This window comes from Thalassophryne amazonica, chromosome 11, assembly GCF_902500255.1.
Source record: "Thalassophryne amazonica chromosome 11, fThaAma1.1, whole genome shotgun sequence".
NCBI classification, from domain to species: Eukaryota; Metazoa; Chordata; class Actinopteri; order Batrachoidiformes; family Batrachoididae; genus Thalassophryne; species Thalassophryne amazonica.
Window position 1 is genome coordinate 74,957,324 of NC_047113.1, and position 14,815 is coordinate 74,972,138.

The window sequence follows — 14,815 nt, forward strand, 5'->3', positions numbered from 1 at the left end:
TAGACAAAAGTATTAGCAGGCTAATTAGCCACAACTCTTCTTCTTCTTTTCGGTTTTATAGTGGTTGCCAGACTGACAACTACATTACCGCCACCGTCTGAACAGGAGGGTGTCCACCCCTCTGTTGCCACATCACGCCAAAACGGCTTATCTGATCACTTCGTTCTGGGTTGTCTGGCTGGAAGTGTTAATCAGCACCAAATCCAAACACATGGCATTTCTCACAGCGAACAAGCCTTTCATCCGGGACTGTGAGCATTTAAAAAGACAAAGAGGAAACTTTTATCAACAACACTGTGCACTTGGAGGTTCTGTGATAGTGGAGTGTGGTCGTGGTGATACTGATGTGGAAAAAGCTGAGTCCAAAATGTCTTATTTTTACATTGCTCCATAAACATCAGTCATCAGGGTGTTTGTGAAATGACAAAACTCTTTGATCCAATGTCGCCATCATGATTATCTTATCTATCTATATTGATCTATCTACCTATCTATATCTATGATGAAATGATGATTGTTATTCCATTCCAGGATATATGATTTCAGCGTTCGAAAACTTCAGCTAGCAAAGTTCTCGCCCGTAGGGAAGGTAGTTTGATCATGTTACCTAATATTCCTTTCCCCATATTTGGTCAAAATGACTCTTTCATTGTCCATTATGAGTGTTTGTCTCTGAACCCCAATTTTGGCTTGTCTCTGTTTCACCAGGTTCTCCGTCTCTGAGTGGAACTGGAACGGTGACAGTTCTGGTCGATGACGTGAATGATAACGTCCCTCTTTTCACCTCCTTCACTTTCCATACAACCATCATGGAGGACGCGCCAACAGGGACGGACGTGCTTTTGGTCAACAGCTCAGATGTAGATGTTGGGGTCAATGGCGTTATAAGGTACCGTAAGGCCTTTGCGCTTCTTCACCTCCTTTTAATTTGGATGTTGATTCATCAGTACTTGTTTGTTTTTTTGCAATGTTTGTATGTTCTTTTATGTCTTTTTGAAATATTTGATCATCATTCGTGGACGATTTACATGACTCACATAATTTCTTTTGGTTTCTGATTTTCATACCTGGTCTTGAACCTGTTTTTACAAAACTCTGTTTGTAAATATGTTTAACTTATCTGGTTTCTTCATTTTGTACAGATTACAGGTGAGTCAGTGGGATAAGGTGTTGATCTACCAATACGTAGGTCTGGGTTTGATTCCTGGTCATGCTACCTGTCTGTGTCCTTGGATAAGATCTGCGTTATTCCAGTCCACCCAGCTGCAAATGGGTACTGACCTTGGCAGTGGAAGTGCACTGTGTCTGACCACCATCCCATCTAGAGGAGTCTTAGACTCTAATCTGCTTCTTGAAGATACACACTGAACAAAAGTTTGTTGGATTTACATGATTTAAATATGTGCATCATTTGTACATGATGACAGTGTGTCAAACATAACGTACTTATGTTAGTGAATATAACATAATCTATTTCTCAAAAGAGCATTATGTTATTTGGACACATTCTGATAATGTGAAACCAATCTACATATTTAAGTCATGTTTCCTTTTTTCACTGCATTCAAGCCAGAATTTTGGCTGCGCTAATGCCTTTGAGGGAACCCTAACCCTTCATCTCCAGCTTTGTGCAGATTTTAGTCAAATGTTATTGCTGGGACGCCTTCAGAGAACTTCCCCAGCCGTCTCTTGCCGGACGCTGACTCAAATGCGACCCCATCTCCCTCCCCAGTCAGTAACCCCACCAGGTGCACCTTGGAGGGTACTGAAGCCCAAACCACTTTCCCCAAACATGTTAATGAAGATGTTAATTGTCTATGACAGTGCACGTTGTGCTCATCAGGGTTCCCAGGGGCCCTTAATGACGACCAGAAGCAGTTACTGTCAGTTATTAGTCTTGATTCTCACACCCCCATCAAAGTGAGTCCCAAACCTGGGTTTATTCTCTTCCAGAAAACATGCACCTCTGTTTTGGTGCTGATGGGATCCATTCTGCAAGGAATCATGAAAACATGTACTGTTGTGTACTTATATTTTTTTTTTCATTTTGTGTTTAATTTCTGTATTAATTTATCAACAGTCTGAAAATATTTTTTGTAAAATATTTCAATTTCTTACTGTGGACCTTAACATATTCACCCCTGCAGAGATATGAAGGCAAACCCAGTATCTCCAAACCACAAATCTTATAGAATTTGAATATATTTTCATAGAATATAATATTATAGAATTTGAAAGCACCATTTAATTTTGTTTTTGGAAATTCTTGGAATTGTGTTTTCCTTTAAATCACAGTTTAAAACTGCTTTTTTCTACATTTTCCAGACTAAATTAAATTCAACTGAAATGGGTAAATTAATTCTGAGGTATTTTGTAATTGAGTGAAGAATTAAAAGTGTGAGCTGAGAAACAAAATAAAATCAGATACATTGTTCAGTTCAATATTAATTAATAGAATGTGATGACAGTTGCTGTAACTTTGCCTGTTATTGTAGTAAACTGGATTGAAACAGTGCCCTCTATAGGACACATCATGAGTAAACTGAATGGTTCCCTTGAGTCAGTGCTACAATAAGATTAAATAACTCTTATGGGGACATAAACATGTAACACTCGGCATCAAGCATTTCTAACACATAAGTGCACTGCTATATCATTGTAACACATGATATGATCCTTTCACACATTACGGTAACTCCAGTGCCAATAAAAACAAGAAACAATGATAATTTCATAGAGTTGGAGATAATAATACAGTATAGTAACAGTGTTTATTTATACATTTTTTAAATGTGCCATTACATTTCTTGAATAGATGGGAAACAACAGATGTGTAACTTTACACAAAAGGAGAATAATCAAAATGTCACTGTTATCGCCATCAATGCAGGTTTTGACTTCACCAGTGTCAGACTGTCAGCAGTACTACTAAAAACATTTTCCATTGGTTACCACAAATGTTGCAGGCATTATTTGGAATGATGCATTGTATTAGGGCTTATAAAGGTATTTCAACAGTTAGTAATGAAAATAAGTGAGTGAAATTAATAATGTATTCCAAACAGTTATGGAGTCTTATTGACACATGACACTGTTAATTAACATTGTATAAGGACTTATAAAGGCATTATTAGAGTTAACTAATGAAAATAAATGAGTGAAATTTATAAAGTATTACAAACACTTATGTAGTCTTATTGACACATAACACTATTAATAAACATTGTATAAGGACTTATAAAGGTATTATTATGAAAATAAATGAATGAAATGAATGCCTACATACATACATACATCTTCAACTGATTATCTGGGATAAGATACAGTATCCACATCTGCTGCAATGAAATATACATTTAGACAAGAATGATTAATCAAGATGTTCTGTTTTAGCAAATGGAGCTATAACACATGAAATAATGATGTTTATTCCAAAGCAAGAGTCCAGGATCATTCACACTTGGCAGAGGTATGCACTCTCCATCTGCATTGTTATTATGTTCCTGTAGATTTTTAAATGATAGTGACTTCTGGCTTGAGCATGAACTACTCAATTCCCACACAAACAAAAGTAGAATATGGCAGGTTTTATGGTTTTACTGCTTCACGGCTCACTCAGTCAGCTGTCTTCCCTCACTTTGTCACATTTCATAATGTACTCACTCAGACATGTCATACCTCATCTTTCCTGCAGTTACAGTTTGACCGGAGGACACGGCCAGTTTTCCATCAACCCCGCCACAGGACAGATCATCACCAGCTCCCTGCTGGACCGAGAAGACCGTGCCAATTACCAGCTGCTGGTGGTGGCAACAGATGGAGGACAGCCCGAGGGCCTGTCCAGCTCTGCCACTGTGTCCGTGACGGTCGCCGACATCAATGACAACCCGCCTCGCTTCCACCACCATCCCTACGTCACCCACATCCCCGCCTCCACTGCAGCAGGTCGGTACCCGGAACACATTGGAACATTTTAAACTGTGATTGCTTCTTTTCTTACTTAGTGGGTTTTCAACATGTATGACTTAAAAACTACGGAACCAACCTTTACTCCTTTGGGCTGAGGTCCATCGGATGAATGCCATCAAGATCAACACATGTTGCACCATCTGATGACTTTCTGAAAAACTGTTGTTCAATAACTAACTATAAAATAAAAGTCACTATAACAAATACAAACTTGGTTTGTGTTCGCGACTTATTATAACCCATATTTTTCCTCATGTGTGTCTTCAGGCTCCTTGGTGTTTGCCGTCACCGTGACTGATGAGGACTCAGGTTCCAACGCCCAGCTGCATTACTCCCTGATGGGGCGCAACTCAGACAAATTCAAGATCGATCCCGTGAGAGGTGCTATTACAGCCAACGAAAAGCTGACGGGAAGCTCAGAGGTCACCCTCACAGTGCGAGTAAAAGATGGCAGCGTGAATCCCAAAATGGATACAACGACCGTCACCGTCCGCTTTGTTAATGGAGGAAATTTCCCCGTAATAAAGCTGAACGAGCACGCGTTCATATTCCCCGAGAGCCAACCAACAAACTACGTTGTTACAATGGTGACGGGGTCTTCCGTGAGGGGAGGACCACTGTCTTACTACATTGCAAGTGGAAACCTGGATAATGCTTTTCATGTAGACCAGCTATCAGGAGAACTGTCAATCAGGCACCCACTGGATTATGAGCACATTCAGAAATATGTTCTCTGGATTGAGGCCAGAGACCAGGGCTTCCCACCTTATTCTTCTTATGAGAAAGTGGAAATAATGGTGCTGGACGTAAATGACAATCAGCCTGTGTTTGATAAAGATCCCTTCCATGCTGAGATACTGGAGAACCTGTCACCTCAGAAGGTGCTGGTGGTCTCCGCCATTGACCTGGACAGTGGACCTAATGGACAGCTGGATTACGCCATCATGGATGGCAACAGGGACAACAGCTTCAGCATTAACCGGGGCACTGGTGAAATAAGGACCACCAGGCCACTGGATCGGGAAAAGGTGGCTCAGTATGCTTTAAAAATCAAAGCCACCGATCGGAGGTCACCACCAAAAAGCTCAGTGGTCAAAGTGCTAATCAGTGTACTTGATGTGAATGACAACGCCCCCAGGTTTTCCAAGATATTTAGCGCCACAGTTGCTGAAAATGCTCCAGTAGGTTTTACGGTCACCAGAGTCACTACCACGGATGAGGATGCTGGTGCAAACGCCATTAGCAGATATTCAATCACAGATAACAGCCTTCCTTTTAATATTAATCCAAACACGGGCGACATAACGATCAGCAGGCCACTGAATAGAGAAGATAGCGATCATTATATTGTCAAAGTGTCGGCCCATGATTCTGGCTGGACCGTAAGCACAGACGTCACAATATTCATCACAGATATTAATGATAATGCCCCAAGATTTAGTCGGCCCTCTTACTATCTGGACTATCCTGAGCTGACAGAGGTGGGTTCTCTGGTCACACAGGTGTCTGCCTCAGACCCTGACGAGGGCATCAACGGTAAAATATTCTTTTTTATCCGGTCCCAGTCAGAGTATTTCAGAATTAACTCCAGCTCTGGAGAGATATTTGTGAAGCAGCAGTTAAAATATCAGAACTCATCTGGTGCCAGTAGCATGAACATTAATCGCCACAGCTTCATTGTCACGGCCTCCGACCGTGCAGTCAAGCCATTGATGAGTGAGACAACTGTAATCATCAACATTGTAGATAGCAATGATAATCCTCCAGAGTTTGATTCCCCACGCTACTTCACTCCTGTCACCAAAAGTGTGAAGGTTGGCACCAGACTTATTAGGGTGGTAGCCCATGATAAGAAAGACTTTGGTCTGAACTCTGAGGTTGAGTATGTAATATCAGGTGGAAACAGCTCCAATAAATTCAGACTAGATCAAACAAGCGGGTGGGTTACGGTTGCATCCTCTCTAACATCTGATATGAATAAAGTCTTTCTCATCGATGTAATAGCCAGCGACAGAGGAAACCCACCGTTGTCAGCACGGACATCAGTGCGAGTGGCCATCACGGAGGAAAACCATCACACGCCCGAGTTTTCACAAAACCAAATCTCAGCTACAGTGCCCGAGAGCCTCGCTGTTGGAACAGCAATAAGGACAGTATCAGCCAGAGACAAAGACAAAGAAATGAACGGTCTTATCACGTACAGTATTACATCAGGAAACGAAAAGGGCCTGTTTGCTCTAAATAGTAAAACTGGAGTCTTATCCCTCGCTCAGCCGCTGGACTTTGAGGAGAAGCAGCAACATGATCTCAGAGTTTCAGCCACTGATGGCGGTTGGATTGCCAAAACCAGCTATGTGAGCGTGACTATTCATGTGACGGATGTCAATGACAATCCGCCTGTGTTTGATCCTGATGAGTATTTTCCCATTGTGCAGGAGAACGTTCCCAGTGGCACCACTGTGGTCAAAATGAACGCTATAGATCGTGATTCAGGAGCAAATGCAGTCATGGCGTATGTGATACAGTCGTCAGACAGTGACCTCTTTGTTATTGATCCAAACACGGGCACCATCACCACCCAGGGCTTCTTGGATTACGAGACTAAGCAGGTTTACCACTTAACAGTAAAGGCTTTCAACGTCCCAGATGAGGAGCGTTGCAGCTTTGCCAATGTCAATATTCATCTGAAGGGAGCCAATGAATACGTCCCGCGCTTTGTTTCCAAACAGTACTACTTTGAAATATCTGAAGCTGCTCCAAAAGGCACAGTGGTTGGGGAAGTTTTCGCCAGTGATCGAGACCAAGGTGATGATGGAGTGGTTTACTACCTCATTTTTGGGAAGAGCAGAAGGAAAGGCTTTGGCATAAACAAGAAAACAGGCCAGATTTATGTCACAGGTACTTTAGATCGTGAGAAAGAGGAAAAGATCTCACTGAAAGTCTTAGCAAAGAATATGGGAAGCATCCATGGGTCAGATATTGATGAGGTATTTGTCAACATCACAATCCTTGATGCCAATGATCCTCCTGTTTTTAGTCAAGAACTGTATGATGTGCAGGTTAGCGAAGGTCTCTCACCCGGTGGTCTGGTTATCTTTGTTAGTGCTGAGGACTCAGACTCTGTCCCAAGCTGGAGCAGATTTTCATACTCTATTTCTCCTGAGTTTGACAAAAATGTTTTCACTATCAACTCCAAAACGGGCCAAGTGTCTGTAGCTGCAGAGCTCGACAGAGAGAAAATTCCTGTGTACAATCTCATAGTGTTTGCTGTAGATACTGGGTCACCTCCCGCAACTGGAAGTGCCACCATAATTATTAATCTGGAAGATATCAACGATAATGGTCCAACATTGACAACGGTCTACGCTGACGTAATGGAGAACCAGAGGGCTGGCACTCCAGTTACAACACTTTCAGCCTTTGATGCAGACCTACCACCAAACCAAGGCCCCTTCCTATACAGTCTCCTCGCTTCTGGCTCTGCCAACATCTACTTCATCCTCAAGCCATCCGGAGTGCTCACCACCAGTCGGGAAATCGATCGAGAACAGATAAGTGACTTCTACCTCTCTGTTTTGATTAAGGACTCAGGTGTGCCTCAGATGTCCTCAACTGGTACAATTCATGTTAAAATCAATGATCAGAATGACAACCCTTCAGAGCCAAGGTCGATGGAGATCTTTGTCCACTATTTTGGAAATATGTTTCCAGGAGGTTCTTTGGGAGATGTTAAACCCAAAGATCCTGATGTTCAGGATAGATTCCACTGTTCTCTCATTCCTCCATCATCCGGTATGTTTAATATCCCCACTGGAACATGTAACCTCAATTCTAAGCCTCGTTCAACAGATGGAACTTTTGAATTAACGATCCGTAGCAGCGATGGCGTCCACGGGTCTGTCAGCAGTACAGCCCGAATTTTCTTCATGGGATACAATAATGCCACAGTGGACAACAGCATACTCATCCGTCTCCACTCTGAAGGCATCAAAAGCTTCCTCACCAATCACTACCTCAGCTTCTTACGCATTGCCAACTCTCAGCTAGCAGGACTGGGCACAGGGGTGCTGCTTTATGGTGTATTTGAGCTCAACAATCAGACTTTCCTCATGGCAGCTGTGAAACGGGGCCACGGACAATATGTAAACCCCAGTGGTGTGGCCACATTCTTCCAGAGTATCAAAGACATTTTACACAGACAGAGCGGTGTGCAAATAGATGCGGTGGACCATGATCCCTGCACTCATAACCCATGTCAGAATGGAGGCAGCTGCAAAAGGCGTCTCAGTGTCGGGCCCGATATGAAAACTGAAGAAAGTGTCCCAGTGATCTTGGTTTCCAACCACCCCCTGCAGCCATATGCCTGCAGCTGCAGACCAGGATACACAGGAGCACTGTGTGAAACAGACATTGATGAGTGCCAGCCTTCACCCTGCCACAATGGTGGCACCTGCCACAATCTGGTTGGGGGCTTCTCCTGCACCTGTCCTGAAGGTTTCACCGGGATGGCCTGTGAAAGAGATGTCAACGAATGCCTTTCCAATCCCTGCAAGAACGGCGCGCTATGCCAGAACTTCCCAGGTGGCTTCAACTGCCTCTGCAAATCTGGCTTTGCAGGTATTGTAGACACACACAGCCCCATTTTACTGCTAGTCGCAGAGTGACTGATGCTTAGGCTTGATAAAAATCCACACATGGACCCGAAACATGCATCGATAAGAACTCTGTGTTTGGCCCAACAATAATATTTGCTTCTGGACTATTCCAAGAGCTGTTGTAGCCATAGCATACAAGAACCACTGCCAAAACGGGTTTAGTTTTTCAGATAACTAGTTGGGGGGAGTTGGGGTATCAGCTGTGATGCGTATCGGCCGGACATGTTTTCTTTAAAAGACAGGGACAATGTAAAACTGACCCAATCAGGATTTTAGTGGAGACTTCACAAGCAGTTCACCCGTATCGCATTTCACATGTGCCTTCATGTGTACTCAGCTTTGACCACACACAGATGGACTCAAGTTCAGCTGTATATAGAAGAATGTCCTAATCGAGGATGTGTGTATTTTGAGATGACAAATGAGTACTTTGATAAAAGATTCAGTCAGGCCTTTTAGTTTGCAAATGTAACGAATACCCTCTGTTATTACTCTTGATAAAGCGGAGCAGATTTTAAGTGGAATCACTGAAAGAATCCTGATTGCTGTGTTGCATCTGAACAGCATTTTCAAAGCAGGCTATTTGCTTCAAGTCATTAATGTCCTTTTTTTATCGTGATAATAAAAAATGACCACAAAGCTTTAGGTTTTATCAAGATTAACGACCCTCCTGAAGAAATGCACCTATTAACTTACAGTAGTTTGCGTGGCCTCGCACTGAACTCTCAACATCCTGTTTTTCCCGCCTGATTTTGGCAGCAGAATCTGTCTCCATTAAACAATTTGTCCCAGGATTTAAAGCGGGATGTGTATTTACAGCAACTCATTGTCAGTCTTACTTATTGTTGTGTTATCAGTCGTGCCTTTTGCACCACAGGAACTGTTTCAGAACCTTTTCAGGAACTTTTTAGTGTTGCAGAAAGATACATTGGGCCAATTTGTTTCTGACAGTTTCTAATCCTGCTCCAGCTGGAGTATTTCCAACAGATGGAAAACTGTGGAAGTATCACCTGTCTAAAATCTGAGGCATGTTCCTTCTGTGACTGATCTGGTATCGAGTACCGACTTGCCAATTCCAGTCTATTTGCTGACACCCTGTCCACACATATACGGGTATTTTGGAAAATGTAGCCTTTTCTGCATGTCTTTTATCCACACAAAAACTCTGAAAAGGAGAATATTTGGAAAATGGTGGTGTCAGTGTTTGTGTGCAGACAAGGAAACAGAGGTCTTGTTTTTTTTTTTTCCAGGCTTCTGGTTGGCCATCATGGCTGCATAGTAATGCTGCATTCACATGTTGAGTGTCGAAAGATTTGTCAAGCCAACCATCAAACCTGAATTACTGTAGTTGATGAGTGGAGACGAGGACAGTAACATTCTTCTTTGAAAGAGCCTTTAGCCTTCTGCACAGCATTATATTAAAACAAGAAGCTCTTTCTCTGATGGTAGTGTTAAAAGTTAACTTTTTGTGAGGCTATACAGTCGATTAATGTCTCTGTAATATCACACAAATTACTTACATTTACTTAATTAAAAATAAGTGACTGTCTGTACTTGCACCAAAGTGTTCCATGTGGAATTTTATCTGAAGATGCATGAGCACACCCAACGTTACGTTTGTTGGAATGCCCACCCCCTATATATTTCAATAAAATGTCTGATTTCATCACTAATGAAAAAAATAAAATCACAAATAACTTACCTTTTTACTGCCAGACGGTGCCAGATCTGTACCACCTTGTGCACAACTCTCGATGTCATCGTCATGCGATTACTATCCCTGCACACTGATCACATTGTCACAGGTAAGATGCGGAAGCAACAAATAAAACATTGTGAAAATTCATGAGTTCTTGCATTTCATGATGTGTTTGGGTCACAAAAATAATTTATTTTAGGGTGAGCCAACCAACTTTCATATAAAAAAGGGTGTGGGCAGATAGTCAAGGCGAGGTATTCTAATGCACAGATATGGTAAATAATCCATCTCTCGCTGTCCATCTTTTCAAAACATTAACAATGCTACTGCGGCAAGTGTTAAAAGATTTGGCAATAAGTGCTGTTGCAGTGTGCGTTTGCTGCACTCAGTGCCAGCGGTGGCAGAATTTTTCTGACTACATCTCGCTGAAAACGATGAAAACTTTGGTTTACCACCTGCCACTTACAGCCAACATGTGAATGCAGCATCACCACCTTTTGCTTTGGTGTGCAATTGATAGCATTTTAAAATGTGTTTTGCATTTTCACGTGGATGGAGATATTTTTAAAACTTAAGGTGGAAATTCCACATTTTCAAAAATACCTGTTTATGTGTGGGATTAGTCTGAGACTCTGCTCGTCACCATTTGGAGGCTTTTGTGCCATTAACCTTTGAGACCACTGGCTCTATATGTAGAAGTTTGCTTAGCTGCAAAATTCTTGTCAGCTCTTTGTTGTGCTTTGTTTTATTTGTTGGCAGTTTGATCAGGACAGATAGTCAACCCACTGAGTCTGGACTGCTTGAGGTTTCTTCGATAATCAAAATTCCTGAGGGAGTGTTTTCCTGACGACTGTCATCATTGTGCTTGATCAGGGAGTGGGTAAGGTTAGACCTTCCTTGTGTAAAGTGCCTCGAGACAACTTATGTTGTGATTTGGTGCTGAATCGATAAGTTGAATTGAACATCTCAACTTAAGCCCATAATCATCTTACAAAGAACACAAAACAGTGATGAGTTTCCAGATGGTAAAAATCACACACTTGTGGAAAAGTAAAGTGGTTGTTGGGAAGGTGTCGTGACACGGACCCACAACAGGGGGCGTTAATGAACAGACAATGGATAAGCCAAAAAGTAACAATTTAATGTTGTGAATCGCACAACGAAGTACAGACAATGACAATATTGCGGAATGTCAAACATACACAAGGTGGCGTGTGGCAGGCTCGAAGATAGAAGACGTCTGGTGATAGAAGAGCCGGAACCCACACAGCTTCCACCACAAACGGATCTGAAGAACACCGGAGCCGCCAAGCCCTGCGCCCCAGGTGGCCACTGTCTTCAGCAGTCAGACCCGGTACTGCTGGCAGAGAACAGAAACAGTTTTGACGAGTGTGAGTTCGCACACTCAGTAATCCCACAGTCTGTGTTCAGTAAGGAGGGAGAACCTCCACCTCTGACAACACACACGGACAGGTCCTGTGACAACCACTTATCTGGTTGGGATGGGAGGCGAAGCCGTCGCAGTCCACACCAAACGCCAATACAGCAGATACGGAACACGTCACAGGAAAACGGCTGCAAATGAGATCAGACTATTAGTCAAAGTTAAGCTTAGCAGAGAAATTACCTGTATGGTAGCTGATTTCTCGGCGGGGAGGTGGAGTTGCAGTCCGGCTTTTATGGAGGTTGATGTAGATGAGTGACAGCTGGTGGTGATGATGTGACAGCTGTCACTCCACTGGTTTCGGTGCCCTCTCATGCTTGAAGCCCGCACTCCAAGCAGGGCGCCATCTGGTGGTGGTGGGCCAGCAGTACCTCCTCTTCAGCGGCCCACACAACAGTGGTTGAGATGTAAAAATCATTGAGCACTTCATGACGAAAAAGAGTTGATGATATCATTCAGTGTCAACCACTGTTGAGAGAAACTGATAGCTTTTAAAACAAACAAGAATTATTGAACCTGGGACGGTATGGTGCCTCCCCAAACAGAAGGTCTTCCATTCAAGACCACCTAAGCTCCATTCTCCATGCCCATTTATGTCTTTGTTTCCTTGACCTTTGAGATCAAGTGACACCTGGCAAATGTTTATAGAGTCACGTGTTTGCTGGGAAAAAGTGTTTGTTGATGCTCATATGTTTGCAGAAGAATGAAGGTCCAAGCCTTTTCAGGTCCTGGTATTTCCTGTCTTAATGTAAGGTTGTAAGACTTGGACGAGAACCAGTGACCTAAGATGATGACGGGATGTCATTGGTCTCTTCGGGGGATCCTTGGGTACCACTGTACGGCTGTGTCAAACTAATACTTTCTAAGGGATACTGAGATGAGGAGTATCACTTGCATTGTGAGGGAATGTCAGCTTCAGTATTTTGGCCATGTGATACATTTTTCTGTTCAGAATCAGAAGTAAGTAAGTTCTCACATACAAGGAATTTGATCTGGTGTCATTGGTCTGGTCTTATTTAAACCAAATTTAATGTTGCGCTAAGTTTGAAAACATGATTTTTTTTCCTGCAGAAAATCTGCCAACAGAATGAGATTTTTCCTCTTTTCAAATGAAAGTCTCAAAATGTTTTGGATCAGATGATGTCATGGTAGATACATGCTCATGTTATTCCAGAATAGCAGTGTTTGTCTGAAGAATTTTCTTTAGTCATGCATCATTCAGGCAAAGTATTAATTGATTTGATTGGTTTCTCAGAATGTGATGACTCTTCAGTCTAAAATCGACTGTGCTCCCGTCTGAGTTTTCCTGTCTTGTCTTTCACCCCATCCATTTTAATTTCCGTTTTCATTTTGTGAACCCAGGTAAAATGTGTGAGTCCATCATCAATCACTGTGAGTGTAACCCTTGTTTTAATGGCGGCTCCTGTCAGAATCGCGTGGACGGATATTACTGTCATTGTCCATTTGGTAAGTAATAGTAGGAAACATTCAGTCTGTTAGTCAGAACCTCTAAATTGAAAAGCAAGATGGACAGTTTCAAACCTGACGACTCTCCAAAGAGAAAAAAGTTATTTCTATATTCACTCTCATAATTACTTTAAAGCAAGCATGGGCTGCCACTTTATTTTCTGTCAACATTTTTCATATTTCATATTGCTGTCATAAATCATTAAGTTTTTTGTGTGAAAAACCTCTATTTGTGAGTTTCTAGCAGCACATAATGGCTTTGACAATGTTTTACCATTTTTCAAGCTATCTACAGTAACTGGAATAGTTCTTATAGATTTTGTTCAAACCTTTCCTTTCCATTTGTTTCCCTTTATTCTGGAACCACTTTAAAATCAACTAGTGATTAGGGCTGGGTATTAATCAAAATTTTTGATACCAGTACCGATGCCTTCACTTCGATACCGGTTTCTGAATGATACTTTTTTCGATACCAATTTTATTTTATAATTTTATTATCAACAACATTTTATTGAGTCTTAAAGTAAATAAATATGCAATTGGTTGCTGGATCCTTGATCTCTGGACTTAAATAAAATCTACATGGTGGATCCTTGATCTCTGAACATAAATAGAAATAAAATCTGTAGTTTTTGTCAAAAGCATTTCCTTTCAGACATTTTGGCATGAATGTCTCTCCATACCTCTGAGCTGAACTCTGCTGCACGTCAGCACAGTATGTCTCATTTTGGGAGGAAAAAACATTTTGATCGATTGCAGTTTATTGTTTGCATTACAACGTTTGAAAAGAGCTGTTATATGGCCGCTCTGAAGGACCGATAAGGGAATCATCAAGTCTTGATCACATAATTAACCTCTGGGTACCGAAACTTGGCACTCAAAGACAAGAAATGCTTTGATACTCGATGCTACCGAAGCATTTCGGTCGGTGCCACAAAAGAACCGAAGTTCGGTACCCAGCCCTACTAGTGATACTTGAAAATGTCTGGCATTGGCAATCTACAACCTGGTGTCACGGCAAGTTGAGCTTCAGCAGCACGAAATATACATTAATCTATTGGTTTGTGATATTATGACGAAAAGCGCCTCATTTTCGTCACGGCAGCACAAATTCATTCTCATTCATTCCGTGATGGCTGCACAAAATTAAAAGTGAAGCGGGGGGGTCGGGGTGGTTATGGTTAGGGTTGGGGGAAGGAGTAAGATTAGGTTATGGTTAAGGTTAGGGTTGGGGGTGGGAGTAGGGTTAGTAATAGTGAGTTAAAAAAGCTTCGTCACAAAAATGTGACTCATTTCGTCACGGGAGCACGAAAAAAAAAACCTTGAGACTGGGCTGCAATCCATCATAAATAATTGATCTGTTTTGAGTTTTGTTTTTTGTTTTTTTGTTTTTTTCTCAGACGTGTATTTTAAAGTGGAAATACAGTTGAAGACCGTGTTGTCTGGATCAACAAATTCTCCCAACTCGTCACATTCTGACACAAAACCATTGTGATGGAACATCAATAAGGGACAAGCTAGGTAGCCCCCTTGCGGCATTTATTGATGCATGGGGAAGTGCTGACCCTAACCCTAACCATA

The 14,815-nt window shown here is 42.0% G+C and overlaps 1 protein-coding gene across 2 annotated transcripts in view; it reads left to right on the forward strand.

The window, feature by feature from the left end:
* The window catches only part of LOC117520851 (protocadherin Fat 4), a 278,309-nt gene that overhangs the window by 225,452 nt on the left and 38,042 nt on the right, over window positions 1–14,815 (forward strand). Inside the window, exons 7-10 of one of the 2 annotated variants that reach the window (XM_034182185.1) lie at window positions 709–889; window positions 3,695–3,945; window positions 4,237–8,586; window positions 13,130–13,234. In XM_034182185.1, coding sequence (XP_034038076.1) covers window positions 709–889; window positions 3,695–3,945; window positions 4,237–8,586; window positions 13,130–13,234 — 4,887 coding nt within the window. The remainder of the gene's footprint in view (window positions 1–708; window positions 890–3,694; window positions 3,946–4,236; window positions 8,587–13,129; window positions 13,235–14,815) is intronic. The other variant, XM_034182186.1, reaches the window with a different exon arrangement.